At 38.6% G+C, this 22,368-nt stretch overlaps 3 protein-coding genes across 7 annotated transcripts in view; 1 reads left to right on the forward strand and 2 right to left on the reverse strand.

Annotated features, from left to right (window-relative positions):
* LOC118818168 (c-Maf inducing protein) overlaps positions 1-1,705 on the reverse strand; it is a 29,781-nt gene extending 28,076 nt beyond the window's left edge. Inside the window, exon 1 of the mRNA XM_036585345.1 lies at positions 711-1,705. Coding sequence (XP_036441238.1) covers positions 711-1,046 — 336 coding nt within the window. The 5' untranslated portion in view covers positions 1,047-1,705. The remainder of the gene's footprint in view (positions 1-710) is intronic.
* On the forward strand, positions 763-22,095 carry tmem243a (transmembrane protein 243, mitochondrial a). Of its 5 annotated transcripts, none has more exons than XM_036585352.1 (5): positions 763-780; positions 20,597-20,809; positions 20,981-21,031; positions 21,264-21,368; positions 21,556-22,095. In XM_036585352.1, exons 2-5 carry the CDS (start codon positions 20,648-20,650, stop codon positions 21,676-21,678), a joined length of 441 nt encoding a protein of 146 aa, XP_036441245.1. In that variant the 5' UTR covers positions 763-780; positions 20,597-20,647; the 3' UTR covers positions 21,679-22,095. The 5 variants fall into 5 exon arrangements, with proteins under 5 accessions (XP_036441245.1, XP_036441244.1, XP_036441242.1 ...); XM_036585351.1 differs by lacking the exon at positions 763-780 and adding an exon at positions 20,101-20,192; XM_036585349.1 differs by lacking the exon at positions 763-780 and adding an exon at positions 20,104-20,192 and having other exon boundaries at positions 20,533-20,809.
* Positions 6,090-19,629, reverse strand: gan (gigaxonin). Its single transcript, XM_036585346.1, has 11 exons — positions 19,158-19,629; positions 17,578-17,692; positions 17,109-17,459; positions 15,517-15,737; positions 15,041-15,162; positions 13,270-13,382; positions 12,693-12,845; positions 12,457-12,593; positions 11,126-11,260; positions 10,423-10,532; positions 6,090-9,183 (listed from the first exon to the last, which is right to left on the reverse strand). The coding sequence occupies exons 1-11, from the start codon at positions 19,349-19,351 to the stop codon at positions 9,002-9,004; spliced, it is 1,833 nt and encodes a 610-aa protein (XP_036441239.1). The 5' UTR covers positions 19,352-19,629; the 3' UTR covers positions 6,090-9,001.
* Positions 22,096-22,368: the final 273 nt, after the last annotated feature.

Consider the following 22,368-nt stretch of genomic DNA (forward strand, 5'->3'; position numbering starts at 1 on the left):
GCCTACTGTTATTCTGTCTGGATCTATCAACATTTAGATCACCTTTAGTACAACAAAGCTGATCTGTAGCATAGTAGGCCCCACTGAGCATCTTCATCTCTCCAACACAGAAAATGTCATCTAATTCACTAAATGAGTAATACTGATTTTACTTCTGCCTTGCTGACTGCCTCTCTAACGTCAATCGTTCAGGCGTTACTTATTGTTTTTCTTTTTTTAGACCAGCCATAGGCTGGCTTGAAAAAGGCCCTCCGACAAAACGACGAACATATTAAACTGCTAAATTACAGGAATTGTCGTCTTCCAAAACGGTGTACAATGCGTTAGTTAGGCATAACAGTTCTTACAAAATGAAGAAAATGGAATAAAGAAAAAAAGAGCAGCGTTAAAAAAGAAAGCGACACGGCACCATATCAGCTGACAAAACCGAATCTGAATCCAGGGAACAAGGAAAGCAAAAAAGCAAACAAAGCAAAGGTTGTTTAAATGAACACCGGATATATAACCTATCTCCCTCAACTTAAGCACTACTGAGGTAAATTAAACTCAACCAAAGCCCTCCGCTCCTCGACATCGCATTGTTTCTGAAAGCGCGTAGCTGCTTTAACGCTGCTTCAACATGGCTATAGCAGGAGGAGGAGGGGAGGCGTTATCTCTCAGACCCTCTTCCACTCAGCGAACACTTCGCCGTGCCCGAGCGTGGACCTTACCGTGGCGGAGACGAGGCTGCTGTCCGTCAGGGTGAGGTGGTGAGGCTCCCATCTCCGCAGGAACTTTGAGGTGAGGATTTTACTGAGGAAGGTCCGCGGGTGCTTTACCACACACACCTGAATGTCGCCCTCCTGGAGCAGCTTGTACCTCATGCCGCTGCTGCAGGGGAGGAGGAGGCTCCTCCGGCACGGCGGCCCTGCGCCCTGCTTCGCGTTGTTATTCCCCTCTGGCGGTGTCGGCGTAGACATCTCGCCCAGCAAAGGCTTGCTCTCCTCGCACGGATAAAACTGGTTGTTGTGAAGCTCATTGCCGCCACCGCTACCGTTAAAATCCATGGTTAACCTTTTCACTGTGCCAACGGTCCGAATGCGGTCGGTTGTAGTTCACGAGGAATATATATGTTTAAAAAAACGAATCCCAACGGTCGCCTCAGTATGTTAGCCTCGGCTACAGAAACCTACCGCGATTCGACCTCAGTCGTTTTAACAGTGCTAAGGGCGTAAAACAGACACAGGCGAGGGACGGCGAGAAAAGCCATTAGCCGAAGAATCCGTCACGAAAGTGTACGTGGACGAAGAAACGGATTGTGTATGTGGAACAGTCCAGTGTTTTTTTTTCTCCCTGTTCCCAGTCAAAACGTCTTTTTCCCCCTCGTTAACGCTCCCTCCGTCCAACGAGCTATTCAATATGTTCGGGCCATTGCCATATCCATTCTGTCACTCTCCACGACAGCATATTCCGTTCGGCCACTCCAACGCGTACACGGTTACAGTAAGACAGAAAGACAGAATCCAAAAGCGACGAGGTTTCTCCGTAGGCTTTTTTTTTCGTTCTTTAAATGCTCGTAGACATGGTTCCCTTTTCTGTCTTTTTTTTTTCCTTCTCTCTCTCTATCTTCGTGGAGGAACCGAGCTCTCCGATAGCGCTGTTGGATTGGTCCTCTCTTGGTCATGTGACACCGAGGTGACGTCAATGGGGAGGCAAACGGATGCGCTGTGCGTCTCTGTCTACACACGACTCTGTCTGATAGGGAGAGAAAGCCAATCTAGTTCCCTTCACACAAAATGGAGAAAGAGGGCGCACGATTTTTAGTATTCTGTCATTTTTTCATTTTCTCTGTACGTACATTTTTAAGTACGTCGAATTGGAGCGGCCTTTACTGTTTTACCCTTCAAGTTCAGCCACGAACGGGTTCTATAGACCAGATCAATTGGGACTACAGTAGATCTTGTTCTGTGGCAGCGAAATGATTCTTTTGTCCAGGCCAGTAGCCTGTCTCTAAACTACACGGCTGCTGTGAAGGCCAGTCTACTTTGTTTCTTTTGTTTGGGCTACTCGGAACTAATTAGCCTCCTAATAGAGCCATGACCAGAGAGGGGTTATTGAGGTTGTATTTTACAGGGCCTAAACTAAAAACGTCTACTAGTTAAAATGATATCATGACAGGCTAAAAATCTATATTTATCTTAAAGTTTCACCTTTGTTCTTTTACCAAAAAAATCTGTGACCTGCGTTGATCATGTTTCCTGAAGAAAAAGCGCAATATCGCTTGATCAACTGGGTGATGATGTTTATTTCAACACTCTTTCACTCCCTGAGATTGTACAGAATTTCTCAGGAAGGCAGCTTAGGGCCATCCCACACTACAGACAACAACAGTCACCGACACTCCCCAAGAATGTGGCAGCACTTTTTTTTTCATCTCTTGACGTCGTAACTTCAGTCTGAGTCAGGACAGTGAGGGCTAGATGAGCAACTTGATAGGAAGTCAAGCTTGTTGAAATTCAGGGGGTAAACCTTTGTGTGCAAACACCAACTGTATACTGGCCTATAAAATGACATTTCATATCAGCCAGGGAAAGGGCAATGCGATTCTTATCTTCTGACTAATTCACTGCTGCCATAAAGTACAGCACGGTTTTGTTTTGCACATTATATTTCACCCATGCACATTTTAACCTTCACCTTTTAGTGTTTATCTTCTTTAAGTTGGGCCTTCACTACATACAGTGTACATCTATTTGGACATCTATTTGTCGATTGACTACGCATGGTGAAAAACTGACAAATATTACTGTAACATGTCCTATGCTGTCATTGAACTCATTACGGGCAATAGCGTCATCGCACCAAGTAAAGATACTTGCTTGATTAGTACCCCTGAGAAAGATCTTAAGCTCTGAATGCATTGTCCCTCTCCTGTTTTGTTTACAGCCTTTTCAGTGTGTGGTTGCTGAGACAGAGCCCTCACGTCCCAGCTGGGTACTCTGATGATAGGCTATGCAGTCCCACAGAGCCCAGGCAGAGAAAGAAAAGCAATCTAAAACGCTTGGCATCCTGTATGTAATGGCCTCCGTACCTCCTGACTAGCATCTGACAAAGAAATGAATCAGACTTCCTAAATCATATGAAGTGATACGAGCCATAGTGACTTAACACTTGGTCACCTGACCAATTGCGGCACAGGAAGCGGACCACAGGAAGTCTTTTGTTATAGGTGTGAAGAGACATGAAAGGTGCGCATGAGGCAAACCTTAGGTCTGGGGTCAAGCACTGAAAAAACAAGCACTTCTGATTGTCTCACTACTGAGATTAGAATGGTCTCTACAGGAAGAGCGTGTTTCTAACATTGCTCTTTTTTCCACACTACCCCAACCTTACCACTGAATTGCTGCATTTACTCTAAACACATTTAGGTTTCTTTTTTGCAAGATCCAGTAACAAGCCACAAATTGAATCACATGTTATAACATGAAGTTGAAAGTGAAACAGGCATCTGTTATGGCCTGACTTGATGATTAGCCTTTAAAGAAATCACCTACTTTTGACTTTTTATTACCATGTACTACACGATTACCAATTTTTTCCCATTTGTCATTTTCCCATCTTCAAAATAAAAAAAAAAGAACAAAATTAAGTGCAGTTATTCTTTTCTGAGGAGCTTGGAATGAGACGGTCAAAGAGTAAACTAGAGCTCAAAAAACTTAAAAGAAAATGGGACTCGTGACAACTTGCTTCAGCTCTTGTTTCACATCTGGTAAAAATCCACCAGTGTTTCTGTCCATTCTTCCACCTTGAGAAGGCAACATTAATGCTATGGGTCTGAAACAACATATAGCTGTCAATCACTGAGAAAAGGGTAATATTGAGTACAAACATTACATTATTGGGTAATATTAAGTACAAAGTAGCAGTTTGGATTACTTGGATCATGAGAAGCAGAAAATACAGCTAACATTCAAGACTTAACCTTGGAGGTGTAGAAAAATGGAAAGCAAGTCTCTCAAAAAGAATGGAAGCTGTAATAAAGGCACAGGCTGAACACACTAAATACTGAAAAATGTATATTTTGAATACTTGGTCACTTCTGTGTATTCTTCTGTTAAATTCATATTTTCTCCATACACACACACACATATATATATATATATATATTATATATATATATATATATATATATATATATATATATATAAACACACGTATGTATATACACACATTATATATATTTATATATATATATATATATATATATATATAATGGCCATTTTGACTGGAAATTAAAAAATGAACAATGGTCTCTGACTTTTGCACAATACTGTATTTACGGTAGTGTTGGAATAGAATCTTGAAATAATGTCTTTAAAGCTGCATGCCACAATAGTCATTTTGGAAAACAAATACAAACCCAATCCCATAATGTTGGGACCATATGTAAAATGCAAATAAAAACAGAAAGCAGTGAATTAAAAATCTACTTTCATCTGTATTTGAACAAAAACAGTACAAGTTGAAGACAAGATACTTAATGTTTTATCAACTCAATTGTTTTTTGTAAACATACACTCATTCTGAAATTGATGCAACATGTTCCAAAAAGGATTTCAGGCATTCCAGCCTCTACAGTGCACAATATCATCAAAAGATTCAGGGAATCTAGAGATATCTCTGTACGTAAAGGACAAGGCCAAAAACCACAAATTAATGCCCGTGACCTTTGACCCCTCAGATAGCACCACATTGAAAAACTGGCATGCTTATTTGATGGATATTACTGCATTGACTTAGGAATACACACCACTGTCAGTAAGTACTGTTTGTTGCTGTATCCACAAATGCAAGTTAAAATCGTACTATGCACAGTGGAGCCACATGTCAATTGCTTCCCGAAGCACTGCCAACGTCTTTGGGCTTGAGCTCATCTGCAATGGACTGATGTACAGAGGAAACATGTACTATGGTCTGGTAAGCCAAACTTTTAGATTGTTTATGGAATTAATGGACATTGTGTTCTCTGGGCCAAAGAAGAAAAAGACTATTCAGATTGTTACCAGTGTGAAGTTTAAAGGCCAGGTTCTGCCATAGTATGGGTGGTATTAGTGAGTAACTTACACGTTTGTGAAAGCACCATTAAGACTGAATAGATTTTGGAGCAACACAAGCTGCCTTTTAAGCAGCGTCTTTTTCAGGGACCTCCATGTTTTTTTCAACAACACCAAGTCACATTCTGCATGTGCTACAACAGCGTGCCTTCATAATTAGAGAGTGCAGGTTGCAGACTGTTCTGCCTGCAGTCCACCTGTCTCCTATTGTAAATGTGGGTCTCATTAAGCAAAATATGGTAACAAAGACCCTGTAGGGTTACACTGCTGAAGAAAAAAAATGCTACTTTCAAAACTGGATCAGTTTGTGTGTGTCTTCAGTCCCCAAATGATTATGATAGTGCTGTTAAAAGGAAAGCTGATTAACACAGTAGTAAACATAATCCTGTCTGATTTTTTGGAACAAGTTGCAGGCATCAAATCTGGAATAAGAGTATATTTGGGATAAAAAACAATGAAGTTCATGAGTTAAAACATAATGTTGTTTTCTGTACCATTTCAATTTAATATTGGTCAAACAGAATTTACTAACTACTGCTTTCTGTCTTTATTAGCATTTCACATATCATTCCAACATTTTTTAAGAAGTGAGTTTGTATACAATATACAGAACCAAATGGTCACAACGGGATTATATTCTGAGCACAACATTTCTAGCCTGCTCTGTATTATACATAGGCTGTTTGGTTCACAGAGGACCTAATTCCCAAGCACCTAATATGGGGCACAAGAGGCCAGCTCTCCCTTATCTGATTTTTAGCCACTTATCAGAGTCCCAAGTCACAATACCTCTTGTTATGAGAGAAACTCATTTTAAATGAATGAACATCTAGGGTAATCCTGTTGCATTAATCTCAACCAATGTACTGTTTCTTCCATACACATACTTCCACATACCTGCACAGGGTTACACCATTATACACAAATACACATGAGAACACGCCTATACATCCTGTTTATCATCTCTACTATCCACACAAGAAAGCATACAACATCCATCATGAGAAATTATTCATTTTAATTCTGCATTTAATGTTAGCTGCTGATTAGATACAAATGACAAAAAGTCAAACATTTAAGGTGACAGTCCTTACATTCTTTAGAATCCATCATTTATGAAGGTGCTTTTTTCATCTCTGTTAATTTTACAGTGTGGTCCATCTTAGGAAGCCTTAATACGTCATGATCTGGTAGTGCCTTTATTACTATTGCTGACAATGTAATAGTAATAAGTCAGTAATAACTGCAGTCTTTTTTTGGCAAAGAAGTGAGCATCTCCGAGCAAAATGAGATGCATAAGGCCAAACTGAATCAGTTTAGTGTACAGGGCCAAATAAACCCTTGATTGTGCAATTATTCATTCTCAAGGTGCTTGTTTAGGTGTTGTGTGAGAATACGTCTATGGCTCTAGAGCCTACAGTGTACTGTAAACAATGGCACATGAAGGAATGTGGAGTGTGTTGATAGTTATCATGTGTTTGCACATGCACAAGCACACTGTATGTTTAAGTGCTGGGCGTGAACACCGGTGTCAGAAAGGTGCAGTACGGATGACGATTTTGGTGTTTTACTGCTACATAAAATATGCTAGATTAGTCCCACTTTACATTAGGTTCTATTATATGCTATCCCTTATAATAGTGCGAGTATTATACAAAGCAAAATTTCTCAGCCAATTTAAGAAAGACTGTCCAATAAAAGCAATGAACAGGAACTAAAAAATCCCACTCTTTTCGAGCACTTGAATGTGTACATACAGTGTGTACATACTAGAACTGTCTTCCCCAACAATTTGCTGTCTTTGAACCAAACTTTTTTTTTCCATTAAAAAACAAACAAACAATCTGTGAATGATTGTTTTATACCATACTGGACTGCACACTCTGTTCCATGCAGTTACTTTGGTCCATTTTAATGTCGACAGTCTTGAACATTGTCACAGTTAAGAGCAACAGCAAATAAGTGATAAAAGGCCAAATACGTCATGTATATTATCATCATGTAGATAACCACAACATCTCGAGGGATGGAAGAGGAAAGTATGTCAGCAGGATGATAAAGAGATTAACAGTTGAGTCACTTTAAAAGCTGAAATGGTTGTATACAGAAAAACATTCAGAAGCCAGAATAATCGTCAAATTCAGGCGCATAGCTGAGTGTTATTATATATGATTTAGGACACACTGTTGATAAATCAAAAAGGTACATAGCACGAGATACCTGAGTCAAGAATACGATCATATTGAATATGAATATAATCATAGCTTGATGTTAATCTTTACACTTGGAACGATATATTTTGATGTCCAGTGGGAATGCTATGTGGCTTTAATGGACTTTGACCTACAGCAGATTTTCCAAGTCCATTTATGATAATTGTCTATAATTTATCAGTACATCTGTAGCTTTCAATATAATAATTCCCTTCAAATCTATTGAAACTACTGAATAGCATTATGACTAATAATGACGTTACAGTAACATTCTTTAAATGGTCTAGTGCAATGAAACTGTAAGCGAAAGACAAGTTCAATGATCATGTAACACTGGTATTAGGACCATGTGATCTGGTGTGCAACACATATATAACTAATAATGTCTGGTGTTTAGATGTGAGTTGCTTTACTCATGTGGTGCTTGCATGTGAAGGTGCGTTTCTGTAGAAGTGAATTTGTAATGTGTGGGCCTTCAATTACAACGGACAGCAGCAGCTGTGACGTGCACAGAACAAATGGGGTCGCCAGATGCCAAAACCGTCTGTGGCGAGTGGGAAGCCAGTTCAAGGGTCAAGCACATAATACATACAGTAACTTAAAAGTGAGACAAGTAGTTGTTTCAAGAATCCTGGAGAAAGATTTTTTCTGTACTGATGATTACACTACCTGCTATAAATGTAAAACATAAAAATATTAAAATGTAAAATGTAAAACTTGAATCATCCTAAGCCCCAATCTGATGTATGAATGTTATGTAGAATTAATTCTATGTGAGGTATATTGTACACCGTACCGTAAATGCAAAAGCTTGAGAAGGGTAACTGATTCTTGCGTATATATACACATAATCTCTCAAAGGGCAAATATTCACATCCTCCACCATTTTCCCAAAACACTCTTCATAATATACTGTCATGTTTCACACCATCCTTAGTCTGACATTTAAAAGCCGGTCCCATCGGTAAGACACTCGAATTTAAGACAATTCATTAACTTGCAGGTCCAGACCACGCCTGCAATCAATTTTGATTGTAAACTGTAGAAGGGGAAAAACTTCTCTGTTCTGGGTGGCTTCAGCTTTGACCTAGAACTCCTATTCTGCAGATTCTAGAAAGGATTGGAGAAATCATGGCGAACAGGGGGAGCCAAGCAAAAACTCATAACAGAGAATAGTAATGGTGAATAGGGAATACATTAGTTAGAAGGAAGGAGTTTCAGGCGTCTTTCACCCAAACTTCAGTTATTGCATAACTCAGTTTATCAAAAAAAAAAACTCTGTTGTCTACCAACAACAAGCTTTTTAACATCATCCATTTCTCAAATAAGCATTAGTGTTTGCCTAAAAGTCAGCAGCAGCCAGTGACACCCACCCTATGCTCCACTGAAATTACAGTAGTAACACTTAAAAAAAGCAGCTGAACTTAGGCTACCATTTATCAAAACTATGATACTTGACTCCCAAACAGTAAAAAAAAACAAAAAAACAAGGAGGTTGTGTACATACATTCCCTTAAGAAGGCATCAAAACAAAGTAAACAAAAGAGGTCCAAAACGTTCCCATATACCTCAAGTATTCTCGCCCAATATCCATGTTCGGTTACAGCTATAGTGATTCCCAAGACCCACATGCAACTTTCTTCCAAACGGTAAGGTGAGAGAAGAGTGACGCAGGGGTATGGATGTGCACTTGGTTTAAATGGATGGCACTCGAATCCTGAAAAGGCCCTGTTTGAGCTGCAGCCGGAACAGCTTACAGTTGGCGATGCGTAGGGCGGCACAGCCAGTCTTACACAGGTCCGAGGGAAGGAGGGGTCTGGTAGGGTGCCACGTGCCCGTACTGCGGCGGAACTCTCGCACATAATCATAACTAGTGCCTGCACACATGTAGAGGGGAGAGAAAGGAAACAAAGTAAACTACATTACCATTCTGAGCAAAATGGCCAATGCTATTCCATTTAACATCATAGGTAAATATACTAAAAAGGTAAATATTAGTCTTGCCAAGTGATTAAAAACACTTCCAGCAAAGACGAAATGCAAACTTCCTGTAAAACCATTATCCAAATAACTGATGAATTGAAAAAAAGCTGTTTGTATACAAAAGTAGGTAACAGTTTCAAGGTGACACATTTCAGATTACGTTTCTTTATCCTGTCTAAACACTGCGATTTGATTTACCATTTGGAGCAAACATTAGCATTTATGTGTGGCTATTTATGTACAATCTCTGCAGAAAGGAAGAGCACATATCAGACTATATTTGAACATAAGCAAAAATATCAGCATCTCTTGATGAGCTGAACTTCAGCTTGCAGAGTGCACAAGTAGTCTAACCTTGGTTTTATATAGCACAGTAGTCAAGACTACATTAAGTGTAAGCTCTGGATGGAAACTCAATTTACAAGAAAGCATGATATACAGTGAGGGGAAAAAAGTATTCAGACACTTCCAGTGCATATATCCAAATTCACATACACAATATCTTTTGACTTTATACACATAAATAAGATCAAAAATAATGTTATGTAACCGCTACTCGTAACTTTGGGCAAGTAATGATTTGCTTGGAGGAATGGGTCAAAACTTAACCACTATGCAGCAAAAACACATTTTAAATCTTTTCACAGATGTCTCAAAGCTGCTTCAACGAAGTACTAACATTATTAATTTTGTAATTTATGAACACTTTATTCCCCATGCCAGTTTCGTATTTGAAAATATCTTAGTTTATGCTTTTGAATACATGCTTTTTTTTCCATATTTATGAGTACAAACTACATTCTGTGTGTAAGACTGATATTATTGAATATTATTATTGATATCATTGAATATTAAATATGAAATATTAAGTAAAAAAAGTTCCTGAATACTTGTTTCCCTTCACTGTATGTTTTTAGAAATGTCTCTTAGATGTTCATTTTGAACACATTAGGCACTAACTACGAACAGACACATACTCACAATAATTATTTTAATTCAATTGATAATAAAATGCAAATAGCAAGTAACTCACTCCTTCAAGGCTAACTCAGATAAAAGGACATGGTGATGAATCCATGTGCTGAGAGGCAGAACGAGAGAACAGCTGATGAAACTGTATGGCCTGTTCTTACCTGTATCAAGCTCTCCCACCACATATATACTGGCACCAATAGGAACAGCACCGTATACAAAGGATGATGTAGTGTGTATACACAGGTTCTGATCATCAAGGAGCACCCATCTGCAGCAAGAGATTTGTAGAAAGTATATAACATAATTTATGAGTTTACTTGGATAGTCCACTGTAGATGTCCTGTATACTGTTGCTGTTTCACAAAAACTTTATATATGACTTGACAATTCCAGCTACTCTTTGCATTGTTTCAAAATTTCATGATGAATGGACCAATAGAAATGGTCCAAAATGACTTTGAACGAACATTACAAATTAAGAATGTTTTTTCCTTGTCCTGTAAAGTTAGCATTTAGGAGATACAAGGTTTTATTCTGATAGCTATGATATGCTTACCTTGTGTTTAACTTGCATTCAACTAAATATCTATTCGTCACCTTATCTTTTCTCTATCCCTAAATGTAACACTCACTCTAAATCTGAAATTAACTTTGACTCAGAACCTAGACCTAAACCCAGCCCTAACCCAGGTTCTACCCTAATCCTAAACCTAGTGCTGTTAAAAATCACCTCAGTTTTAATAGACAGTTTGTTTTAAATTGGCAGCATTTGCAGATCATCTATTATAGGCTGTTTAAATAAAGTGAGACTGTATATTGTAGCAAAAAAGTCTCATGTGATTGTCATTCTGAAAAGCCCACCTTTTCAACTCATCATGAAAAAACTCCGACTTGCAGATGGTCATCTGACTGGACTCAGGATTATCTGCATCTCTGCTCCTCACTCCTCCAAACACATAGAGCTCCTGACTGACTCCACAAGCCACAGCACCAAACCTGAGGAAAACAACGAATCCTAAACGCATGATGCATGATGAAATCAGAATATTATTGATATCATCAGATATTTGCTTAAAATAATAACTCAGCATCAGTTAGATGTCTAGATTTGTCCAATATTTCAAACCAATATTTGATCATGTATTTATTATACTCTGGAAGAACAGAAGGTGTAAGGGATTCTAGACTACTCTGCTAAAGCATCTACATTATATTCATTTAACTGCATTTGTAGCTTTACATAAATATATGCTATATTTCCCCATAATGCTAATCCACACATATGTGGTCCCAATTTGTACATTTTTATAAATGTTTATGTATTGGCATTGGCAGATATGTACATGAAAAATATCAGATATCGGCCTACAATTCCCATATTGGTGCATCCATAAACTAAACATTACACTTTGTCTTGTATATAGACAAACAAACATGCACAAGCACACACCACCACTGACCCATGCTGCAGCACCAAATCTGAAAGAAACGGCCAAAAATAAACATTGCATCTTTTTCTCAAGCAAGCATAAACAAACACATGGGGGCACACAGGCACGCAACACTGTGATCGCTGACAAGATCACTAAAAAACATCATGACCATTGTAATCTATCTATATGTGTACATAACCTTTCTTCCATTATGTGCACATACACACTTGTTTTCCAGTCTGTGTTTCATACTTACTCGTATACAAACTGAATCTGCAAAATCACATTTTGCTGTTTAACTGATATTAAGATTTCTGCAATGCACCACTGATAGTAGATAATTGTGATCTTTTCCATGTGGAGCTTATATCTATGGGCAGGCAATTTGGCAAAAATATAACATGATACTTGAAGACATTTTCATACATGATTTGCATCGTGATATGTTGTTATGCTGAGTACAGTGATTATTTTACCCAGGTTTTAATGTACTGGGCATCACTACATCTAAATTAAACAGCACCAACTACACACTCATGTACTCCCGGCATCATCGGGATTCAAACTAACAATCTCCTAATACCAGGACAAAACCTTAAATAGCCCCAGTTAATTCTCTTTTTAAAGAAACACACAGTTGGTCAGTATGAGAATTGTTATAACTATATCATCACAGTGCCCACATCTACTTGTATAATTCCAATGTTTTTTTTGTTCCATTTCAAAACATTCTGTGACCTTCACTGCATGCACTTATACCTCCTCTCCTTTAGAGGGCAGAGCGTAGTCCACTGCTGAGTTTTGGGGTCATAGCATTCCACAGAGTCATAAATTTTCCCATAAGATCCTCCTCCCATCACGTAGAGCTTCTTCTTCATGGTAGCACAACAACTAAACTATGGATTGGAAAGGCATATATTACAAAAATAGTCAACAGGATTGTACACAAAGGCTGAAGGATCCAGCTGTGGTGAACATTTCTGTGTTTGGGTCACCTTTCGGACTGTGGTCATGCTGGTCTGGGTTGTCCAGGTATTAAAGTGAGGGTCAAACACTTCCATCGTGAGGAGAACTTCAGTGTCTTCATTTTCTCCACCCAGCACATAGATCATCCCATCCAGCTCAGCAATACCAAAGTGCCGCCTAGCCTAATCATACAGTAGACAATGGTAAAACACTGACTCCTGGTGTTAAACAGAGAGAACTTTCATAACAGCACACGGAAAAACCTTGGCAAACAAAGAAATGCAATTTGCAGCATGTAGAATGGTGTGCCTTGTTTCTGTTATTGTGTATTCCAGGTAATATCATAATTATACACCAATAATATCCATCATTTCATCTTTTTATATTCACCACAACATCTGAGACAGCCTGATGTTGCATGTTGTTTCAACATCCTACTAAAAAGGTTGTGTGCACTGCCCCTAGTGGAGATAATAGAATTATACTCTCGTAAACAGGAAGAGACCTACATCTAATGAAGATCAAGAGCTTTGTGTGTTTTCTGAAGGCTAGCCTGCTTGTTTAGTCCTTGTTTTATTACCTATGTTTAAGATGAAATAATGATACCTGTTTCATTGGTGGGATAGGGGTCCAGGTGTTAGTCTCTGGGTCATATTTTTCTCCACTATTCAAAACAGTTTTGTTTTCATCCATTCCTCCAACTGCAAAAAGGCATCCATCTGATTGGACATACGGAAAAAACAAGAACCATGAACCACACAGCCTTTTGGGCATTATTAGTCTTAAAGCAGTGAGCATTTTCTGTGCTCTTATTATACTTTATATATACTTGACAGTTGTTAAATCTTGAGAGTTGTGTTGTCTAATATAGTATCCATACCAATATGCAATCGTATTGGAGTCACAACAAAATTGACTTAGCTTTAGCAATATTGATAGATAACAAAAATAGTACATTGCAATATATGTCATTTGCTGACTGACATGTTGCTTGGAAAGAACTAAGCAATTTTTAAAAATATTAAAAATAAGTAAGGGGCGGCATGGTGGTGCAGTAGGTAGCGCTGTCGCCTCACAGCAAGAAGGGCCTGGGTTTGATTTTTGGCCGGGCGACCAGAGTCTATGCGGAGTTTGCATATTCTCCCTGTGTCTGCATGGGTTCCCTCTCACAGTTCAAAGACATGCAGTCAGGCCAATCAAACATGCTAAAGTGCGAGTGTGTGTGTGCGTGGATGAATATGTGTGTCTGTTTGCCTGTCTGTCTGCAGGCAGACAGACACACAGCTTAGAAAACGTGTGTGTGTGTGTAAAAATAAGTACGCACATTTGTCTTCCAAAAATCTTGTTTCTGCCCTAGAATACTACGCAAGACTCCCTCTGGTATAATTTTAGGAAAAGCAGAACAGAACAAAACAGTCTAATTCAAACCGGCCATGTGAGGTTAAGACATTCAGTACCAGGAAGCATTAAACCCCTTCCACAGAAATAAGATTCAAATGGTAATGAGTATGATTTATAAAACCAGAAGCAAACTTGATTTTTGTCATTGTAGTGAGCAAATCAACATTTATAAAAGGTGCTATTATGTTTAAATGCTATTGTTTTGTGGAAGTTGTACACGATTTTTGTTTTGTTTTAGCACACCATCTTTGTGGAGGGGTGTGAATTGTTTTCACAGTAGGGGGTTCTCACCCCTCCTCTCAGCTCATCACAGAGTCACAATATTTCACACACAGCCAACAGTGACCTAGTTAATCTGATAACAGAGTAACAGGGAAAAAGTATAGTATTTTATTTGATTATATTCATTCAAAATATCGATTTGAAAATTGATGCCAGTAGAAAGGTCAGTAGGGGGCTTGCAGAAAGAGGCTACTTCAGGCTTCCTCAGACTTCATTAACTTTTAGTGCAAACTTGATCTGATACTGTAATTCATCTGAAAAATATTGTCATGTTAAATGTTAAAGATACCGCTCAACACTATTTCAGAGGATTATGTTTGACTTTTTCACAAAATCACTTGGCCTCAGTTGTTGATTGCAACAAGTTAGTTTACTTTAAAGAGGGCTCAAACTTATAAAAATCATAAAAGCGTTATGCATCAAAAATTAATTGTTGTGATTGATTATGACAATTATCAGTGTCTGCAATCACACTCCCAACATTTAGGCTGTATTATCAATAATAATGGCATACTCCATTAGTACCAATAAGGGATGCAAGTGATTAAGCAAAGGAAGTTTTTTTTTAACCAAATGAATCTTTAACAAAGTTATTGGCATTAGCTGTTGAATTTTACAGAGTTTTCTATTATTTACTGTGTGTGCATGAAAAGAAGCATTAGGCAGAGCAAATCTTTTTAAAGAAGACACTGACCAGCAGTCACCACCCCATGACCAATGCGTCTCTCATTCATGGGCTGCAGATCAATCCACAGCTGCCGGTTTCTGTCATAGAGGGGGCACATGCAGCGCGTCACTGCAGAGGGCTTCCTAGTGCTGAACAGGAAATAAAGCAGGAAACACACTTAGTTTAAAAAGTACCTAGAGCCAGCAGGCAAGCACAGATGAATCCTACCCTTGGATAAAATTACACATTTAATGGAAATTCCTCATTGAAAATCTATTTTAGGCTCTTAAACTTAATCAACCCACATATACACAGTCTCCCCCTGAGGATTTACTATGGCCTACTGCAATTATAAAACCTGGAAAATTACAGTACTACGATATAAGGGGCCTCAATCAGATTCAACCCAATTTTAAACGGCTTAGAAATACTTAATTGGCTCTTCATGCTTTGCCTTCTCCAAACATTTCCACAGACATTTTACGGTATGTTCTAATACTCACGCCCTGTCTTCACCCCCTACAGTGACAATGCACTCAGAGTAGCCACGGGGTTTGAAGGCAGCGAGCATTGCTTCCCCTTGCTGCGCTGCACCTCCCAGAGGCTCCATGCAGCACTGTCCAATCACTTCCCTCATGAGGGGGTCTCCCAGCATCTGCTCCTGCAGGTAGCTCTGGTCTAGACCCTGCACCCACACTGCAGACATCACCTCCTTCATGTGCACCTATATCCAGGGAGCAGCAGGAATTAAATTATTACTACATATCATACATGGTTGGTTAAAAATTCTACGTAATTCACTCACTTTGCAAACAAAGTAATTCGGAGTAGCTTGATGTGTGTTAATTGTAGAGAAAGAGACTCTTTACAGTGGTGGTGATAGGAACCATATTGATATAATATGATATAATATAATGAAATATTGATAATGGTAGAGAAGCAGTAAATCTGATTTTGGGGGGTGGGGGTGCATGTATTCTACTGCCATAAGTGTATTTAAAAAAAATGTTGATCTAAAAAATATAAAACAACATCTCAGACATCAGGTGGCGTATTCTTAACCTTTTCCTGTTATACTGATCAAAACATAAAAGCAACAGTTTTTACTGAAAAGATTTTACTGAAACCCCACAGAAAACATGAAACAGATTTGCTACATTAGTATCTGGTGTGAGCAGAGCCACACACTTCTAAATTCTGTATTTCTATTTTGATCAAAGTGCTACAAACGGAGAGCAAAAAAGTGTTGCTTATGTGTTTTTGTTCATTTCATTAAATGCTCCAGATGTCTGGTTCATATCACTATTGGCAGATGGTTATTTTAAATTATGTCAAAAAATGAAAAAATGACAAAAATGGAGATAAGAGATTTTTGTCCCGACAGCAACAATATGCTTACGTGTATACAACTATAGCTGACTGAAACAAGCTGAGAAACATTAAATCGATACAACAATTGTGTTTGCAAGTAGAACAGAAGATATTATTAAGATTTAGTTGTGTCTTCTATTTTGTGGCAAGAAAACTTTGTTTCACATTTTCCATGTTTTTGTTATTGTTTGAAATCCAAACAAATGGAAAAAAACTGAAAGCACAGACTTGTATCTGTCGGTGCTAAATGTAAATTGCATGTTATTTACTGCACAACTATAATGAGGTGCAATAATAAACTGAGTATTTTTTGGCTGATTTTTATTAGAAACTAGAAAAAAACCTTTCAAATTCAGCGTGCTTGGCTGGCTCACATTATTTGTCAGAAAATCATTACACAGATTGTCCAAAATAAACATCAGCTGACTGCCAACTGTGTGCTAGAAGTGGTATCGAACCTGGCTGACTGATCATTTGCTCCTAAATTATACAATTAGGTATGCAATTATGAAACTGCATACTTAATACAAATACATAAGTAATTGTGTAATGCAAATGCAATGTAGAGCTATAAGACATTTCTAACTTTAAAAAAATAAAGATATGAAGATGAAATAACAAAATGTCTGACCAAAAACAAACAATCTCTGAGTGGGGCTTTACAACACAGTATATTTGACCATATGCTGTAAGAATGTGCATTTGTAGAGCCCATTGTTCTTACCCGCCGGGCCTCAATGTCGTGTGCAAGCCAGCGGACCACCGCCTCCAGAACATGCTTCTCGTTGCCCACGTTAAGCTTTTCCATGGACAACAGCTCGCACAGCCGATCAGGAGGCAGCTCACGGAACTCCTCAGTGTCCACTACATCTCGGAAGTGCGTCTGCAGGTACTCGGTGGCCACATGGTGGACGTGGTGCAGGCAGTAGTGAAGAGAGAACAGTCGGATGCCAATGCAATTCTCAGCAGTAATGCAGCTCTCCAGGAACTGGCAGCACAGTGACTTGAGGTCAGTGAGGAGTAGCAGGTCAGCAGCCTGGACCACATCCTGGATAGTGTCCTCATTTAGAGTGATCTACAACCAAAGAGAGTCAAAGACACGAATTTTAACAACGTTTTTCACACTTGAACACGCTGGCATGAGAATATGATGCAGACATTTATTTAGAGCAGAAATTCACACAAAGAATCACCTCTCCACTGAATATATAGTCCAAGATCTGCTTCATGATGTGGACAGAGATGCCCTGCAGCTCGATTTTGTATATGGATCCATCCTCTTTGGGTGGGTTGTAATTTAGCTTGGTCCTGTAAACATGGTAGGGAAAATGAAGTTGATGAAGTTGAGGTAAACACTTTTTTTTAAATGTGAATGACCCCTAATTATTTATTGGTAGATATGATATAACCTATGATATGATATAAGGACAGCATCTATGATTTATATGACATCATTCAGGGACTGGTTGTTTAAGAGTAGTGTTAGGTTATGTATAGGATGCAAACAGTATTTAGTATTTAAAATTCACAATGGTGAATTCTAAATACCATGAACATAAACTACCATTCAAAATTTGGAATTACTTATCATACAAAACTGCTGTTTTTTTTTATTCAATCAGATCTAAAATGGTGTAAATTGAAATACTATACGCTAAACACCAGGAGGTATACTAAGATGTTTTATTCAATATCTTATTCAATAAGTGTTTTGGGAACAGCAAAACAATCTTATCAGCCTCAACACCTGATAACCGTTTTTGAAATATAAGGTATTCTGAGTGTTAATTTTATCATAATTCTCACTATTTTACAGCTTTTTCAGTCATTGTGAAATCATCTGCAACTCCGTTCATCATTCTGGATTAAGACATTTCTTCAATTTTTACAACTTCGTACAAACTGGTTGAAATCTATTAAGTTGTAAAGTTTTAGAATCATAATAGAATGGTTTATATGTGTACCTGCAACAAAATCGGTTTTATATATTAGAAAACAGTGAGAGATGACCAATTCAATAGGTCTTGACCTGATATGTCAGATCAATATCAGCAGGATATTCCAGATTGGATACTGGTGGTTAAAAAAAAAAAGAATTTAATCCTGTAACAAATATATCCTTGGTTCCCATCACCACAACTGCAAAAAATCTGCAAGTTTCTCTACAATGAACCATTTCACATCAAACCACTCTGAATGACTCTGTTTACATCTCAAGGACTGAATTAAATTTTGAAAAACTGGTGGAATTCCCCTTTAAGTAAAGTGCTTGTTTAAATGCTTAATAGCTTTTAAAGAATAATGTGCTGAAAGTATCAGGCGATACTCAAGGTTTTAACATTAGTATTGAAAATGAAAAAGTGGTATAATGACATCTCTAGATGCCAGTGTTACTCGTCATGCTACAGCCAAAAAATTCCAGTTATTATCCTAACAGGTGGAAAGCTATTTTGTTGGATCCCACAAGAAGCTTCAGTGGGTATACTGAAGCTTTGTCTTGAGAAGGCAGGGTTTCTGGAGCTAAACAAACTGTTTACAGAAAGGGGTTCATACGAAACTAGAGGCTTATGTTTGAAGCACAATGAGCACAATGAGAGCAGCTGACAACAGCCAGAGGTGGAGTCTGCTGCTGGCACACCCTGCTGATGTAGTTTGGCTTCAGGCTCTGCTGCCGCATGTCTGAGCACTTACACACTTGCACAAGCACCATGACGAGCTTTTTCCAGAAGGTCACCTGCTATAACATACTGCTGAAACATTCGTGTTCTGGTACCTTATGTATGGACTCGCTGCAGCCAGAATGTTTTTCTGAACAGGGAGCTGCTCTCCTTCCAGCACCAGCACAGCGTCCTGAAAACTCCCTTCTTGTCTGAAGGACCGCAGGGCTCTTAAAAGCTTCTGTGAGTGTTGAGGGTCCGACACAACTGAACCAGCATCGGCTCCACCCTCAGTCCCAGCTTTGGACATGCTGTTGAACTGTTAAACTAAGAAGAACCAAAGCTGCTGTTAGAGAAACTGAAGTTGGGTGTGAAAACATTAACGACAGCGCACAGCCTGAATGGACAACTCGGCTTAAAGCGCGATTCAAATCTATCAGTGCTAGAAATATTGATCAACCTGCCCCCCACTACCAGCTGACTAACTGCAACCCCAAGCTTCTGCTGTTTTCGTGGATCCCATCAGTCTGTGAGAGCCCCGACTGCTAAATGTGCAGCAATAACCCTACAGGGAGATGAAGACGGATAGCGAAAACACGTCCTATACTTCATAATTAAAGTCGAGCTTTATGCGCGTGTAATGCAGTTTCAAAAGAAAAAAAGTAAAAATGTAAGCAGTAAACAAAACATATTTAAAAAAAAATACATATTTAAAAGTTCTTACATTTGTTCGCGGACAACACAACAGTAAAATCTATTTTTTTCGCAGGTAACAAGAACACCAAAAACACCAACATAGGCATCAACCAGTTAGACTTTAATTTTGAAATCGACTGACAGACCACATTGAAATCTGTAGCTGAGGTTTCGTGCAATAAACATAACACATTTAAAAAATATATTTAAAAAAGTATTTACATTTGTGCACAGGCAGCACAACAGTATACTCCATTTTTTCGCAGGCAACAAGACCATCAAAATACTAACAAATACTAACATAAATATCAACCAGTGCGACTTTAATTTTGAAATCCACTGGCAGGCAACATTGAAATCTGTAGCTGGGGTTGCTGTTTTCGTACTGTTGCCACACTGCTGGTACTCTTCTGTCTAGGCTGTGTCTTTAATATCGTCGTTTTTTTCTCATTATTGTGAGTGAGGCAGTTGTTTCTTGTTGCTTTTAGTCATCTTAGATGAACCTAACTATCCCACATTTTATTCTGAGTAGTCAAACTAGCTTTAGCACCTTTTAGGAGTGTTAGACTTTGCCCAGATTAGTCTTGAGCGTTTTTCAAAATAAGTGCCCATCTTCCATAATATTGTTTTGAGACAAATAGAGCACTTAATCTTAATGTTTATTTGTGTCACTTAAAGGAATATGTTACCAACAGCACCCTAACCCATCTAGAGTCTTAGCCCTAAAGATTTAGATGGTCACTTCTCTATTATCTCCTGCAAGAAACACAATCTGTTCACCTTCTCCCTCAACAGTGTCCCACACTGTCTTTTCCCCTCTTTACTTCAGTGGAAAGTGTGTGTGTTGGGGGCTGGCCAGAAGAATGTGTGTTTTTTTTTCTTGGAGGAATGACAGCAGCCAGCAGTCGTCATGAGTGCAGGAGGTTGGGGTCGGGCTCAGAGATTAGCTGGTCCTCATGACCAGGACTTCAGTCCACTCAGCCCTACGGCTAACATGGACGAATACATGCCGCGCACCTATGGCACAGGCACGCTGGACAACAGGCCACTGTTTGGAGAAACCTCTGCCCGGGTGAGAAAGAAAAAGTTCTTGTAAGAGCAGTGCAGTCTGGAGAGGTGAAAAAACTAAATATTAATATCAGAGAGAAATCAAGTACCCCAGAATAGTAAGCACTGCCTTTTGGTTCTAGGTGTAAAAAGAAGTGGTGGTTGTAATTGCAACGCAAATTTTATTTTCTTTCAGGATCGATTCGTCAACCTTGCTGTTGGTGGGTTCACATCGCTTTTAGTCATAGTAAGTAAATTGTTGTTTTCAAGAATTCCTAACTCACACATCCCCTTTCCCACATACAGATAAATAGGCTCAGCTCCTGTTATTAACACTGTATTTACATAGTCAAATATGCCAGCTGAACCACATTCTTGATGAATTGCTTGAAGCTTCAGTATGTAAAAGAGTGGTTTGATATTAGTTTCTTGATGTACAGTCTTGATGTTTAACTGTGTTCCATTCCCTTTCTCACAAGGTAACCATCATCAGTTCATTTGTCTTTCCTACACCTCATCCAAAAGGCCTGAACATCTTCTTTGTAGTCTGCATTGTCATGATCTGTTTCTCAGTGTTGGTTCTGGTTAGTGCTGTCATCAGGTCTTCATTCTCTCTACGTTTGGTCTGTGATACACAGTAACAGTGAAAGTTTTTCATGTGCTTATCAGTCAGAACATGGGTGTAATCAGAAAGAAAACTGACCACAATGTTCGTTAGCTATTGTGATAACTCAGTTTTAGTCAAAATAACATCTCTTTGTCTATTTACAGATATTTTGGTATCGTCAAGGAGACTTGGAGCCCAAGTTTCGAAACCTCATCTATTACACCATTGGCTCCATCATCCTGTTGTGTTTATGTGCAAATCTTTACTTCCATGATGTTGGGAGATGACAATTACTCATATGCCTAAAAAACACACTCACCTACACCCTTCCATAATGATTGCATCTGTGAATCTGTGAATGTGTACATCTACTGTGATTTCTGAAACATGACAGCATTCCTAAAAATAACTCACACTGTGGGTGAACAGACAGAAATGCAGTGGATATGTTAGTGTTGGGCAGGATGCTCAGGTTCATGTTGAAAGCTTTCTGTTTATAGGATTGCACTGATTGTGTGATTACATTTATTGCTTAATGTAACTGAAGTTTTAAGTAAATGTCTACAGTATACAGTATGATCTGATGAGCAGAATGCACACACCTCAGGTGTTACTTTGACTACAATGTCTGATGTTTTGCTTATCCTAGATTACTTGAAATATATTAATGGGAAGATTGTTAAGCAAATAATACTTTAGGAGATTGTTTTGGCCTGTGTATGTTTTTTTTTCTTTGTTCTGTGCTGTATGCATTTCTGTGTGATCAAGAACAATGACTGCTGCAATGACTAAGCAAATTGAGCAGATATAAGCCAGACTTGTATTAAAACATTGATATAATTACTGTTTTCTGATGTTTATGTTGGAGTTGACTGCCCTCTAGTGGCACATTGAGTAACATACAGGGAAAGGACTCATATTAATTGAACGTGCTCTTTACTGGGCACTCTCCAGATTTTATTCATGTGTCTAATTGT

The sequence above is a fragment of the Colossoma macropomum genome, unplaced genomic scaffold (assembly GCF_904425465.1).
Source record: "Colossoma macropomum unplaced genomic scaffold, Colossoma_macropomum, whole genome shotgun sequence".
NCBI classification, from domain to species: Eukaryota; Metazoa; Chordata; class Actinopteri; order Characiformes; family Serrasalmidae; genus Colossoma; species Colossoma macropomum.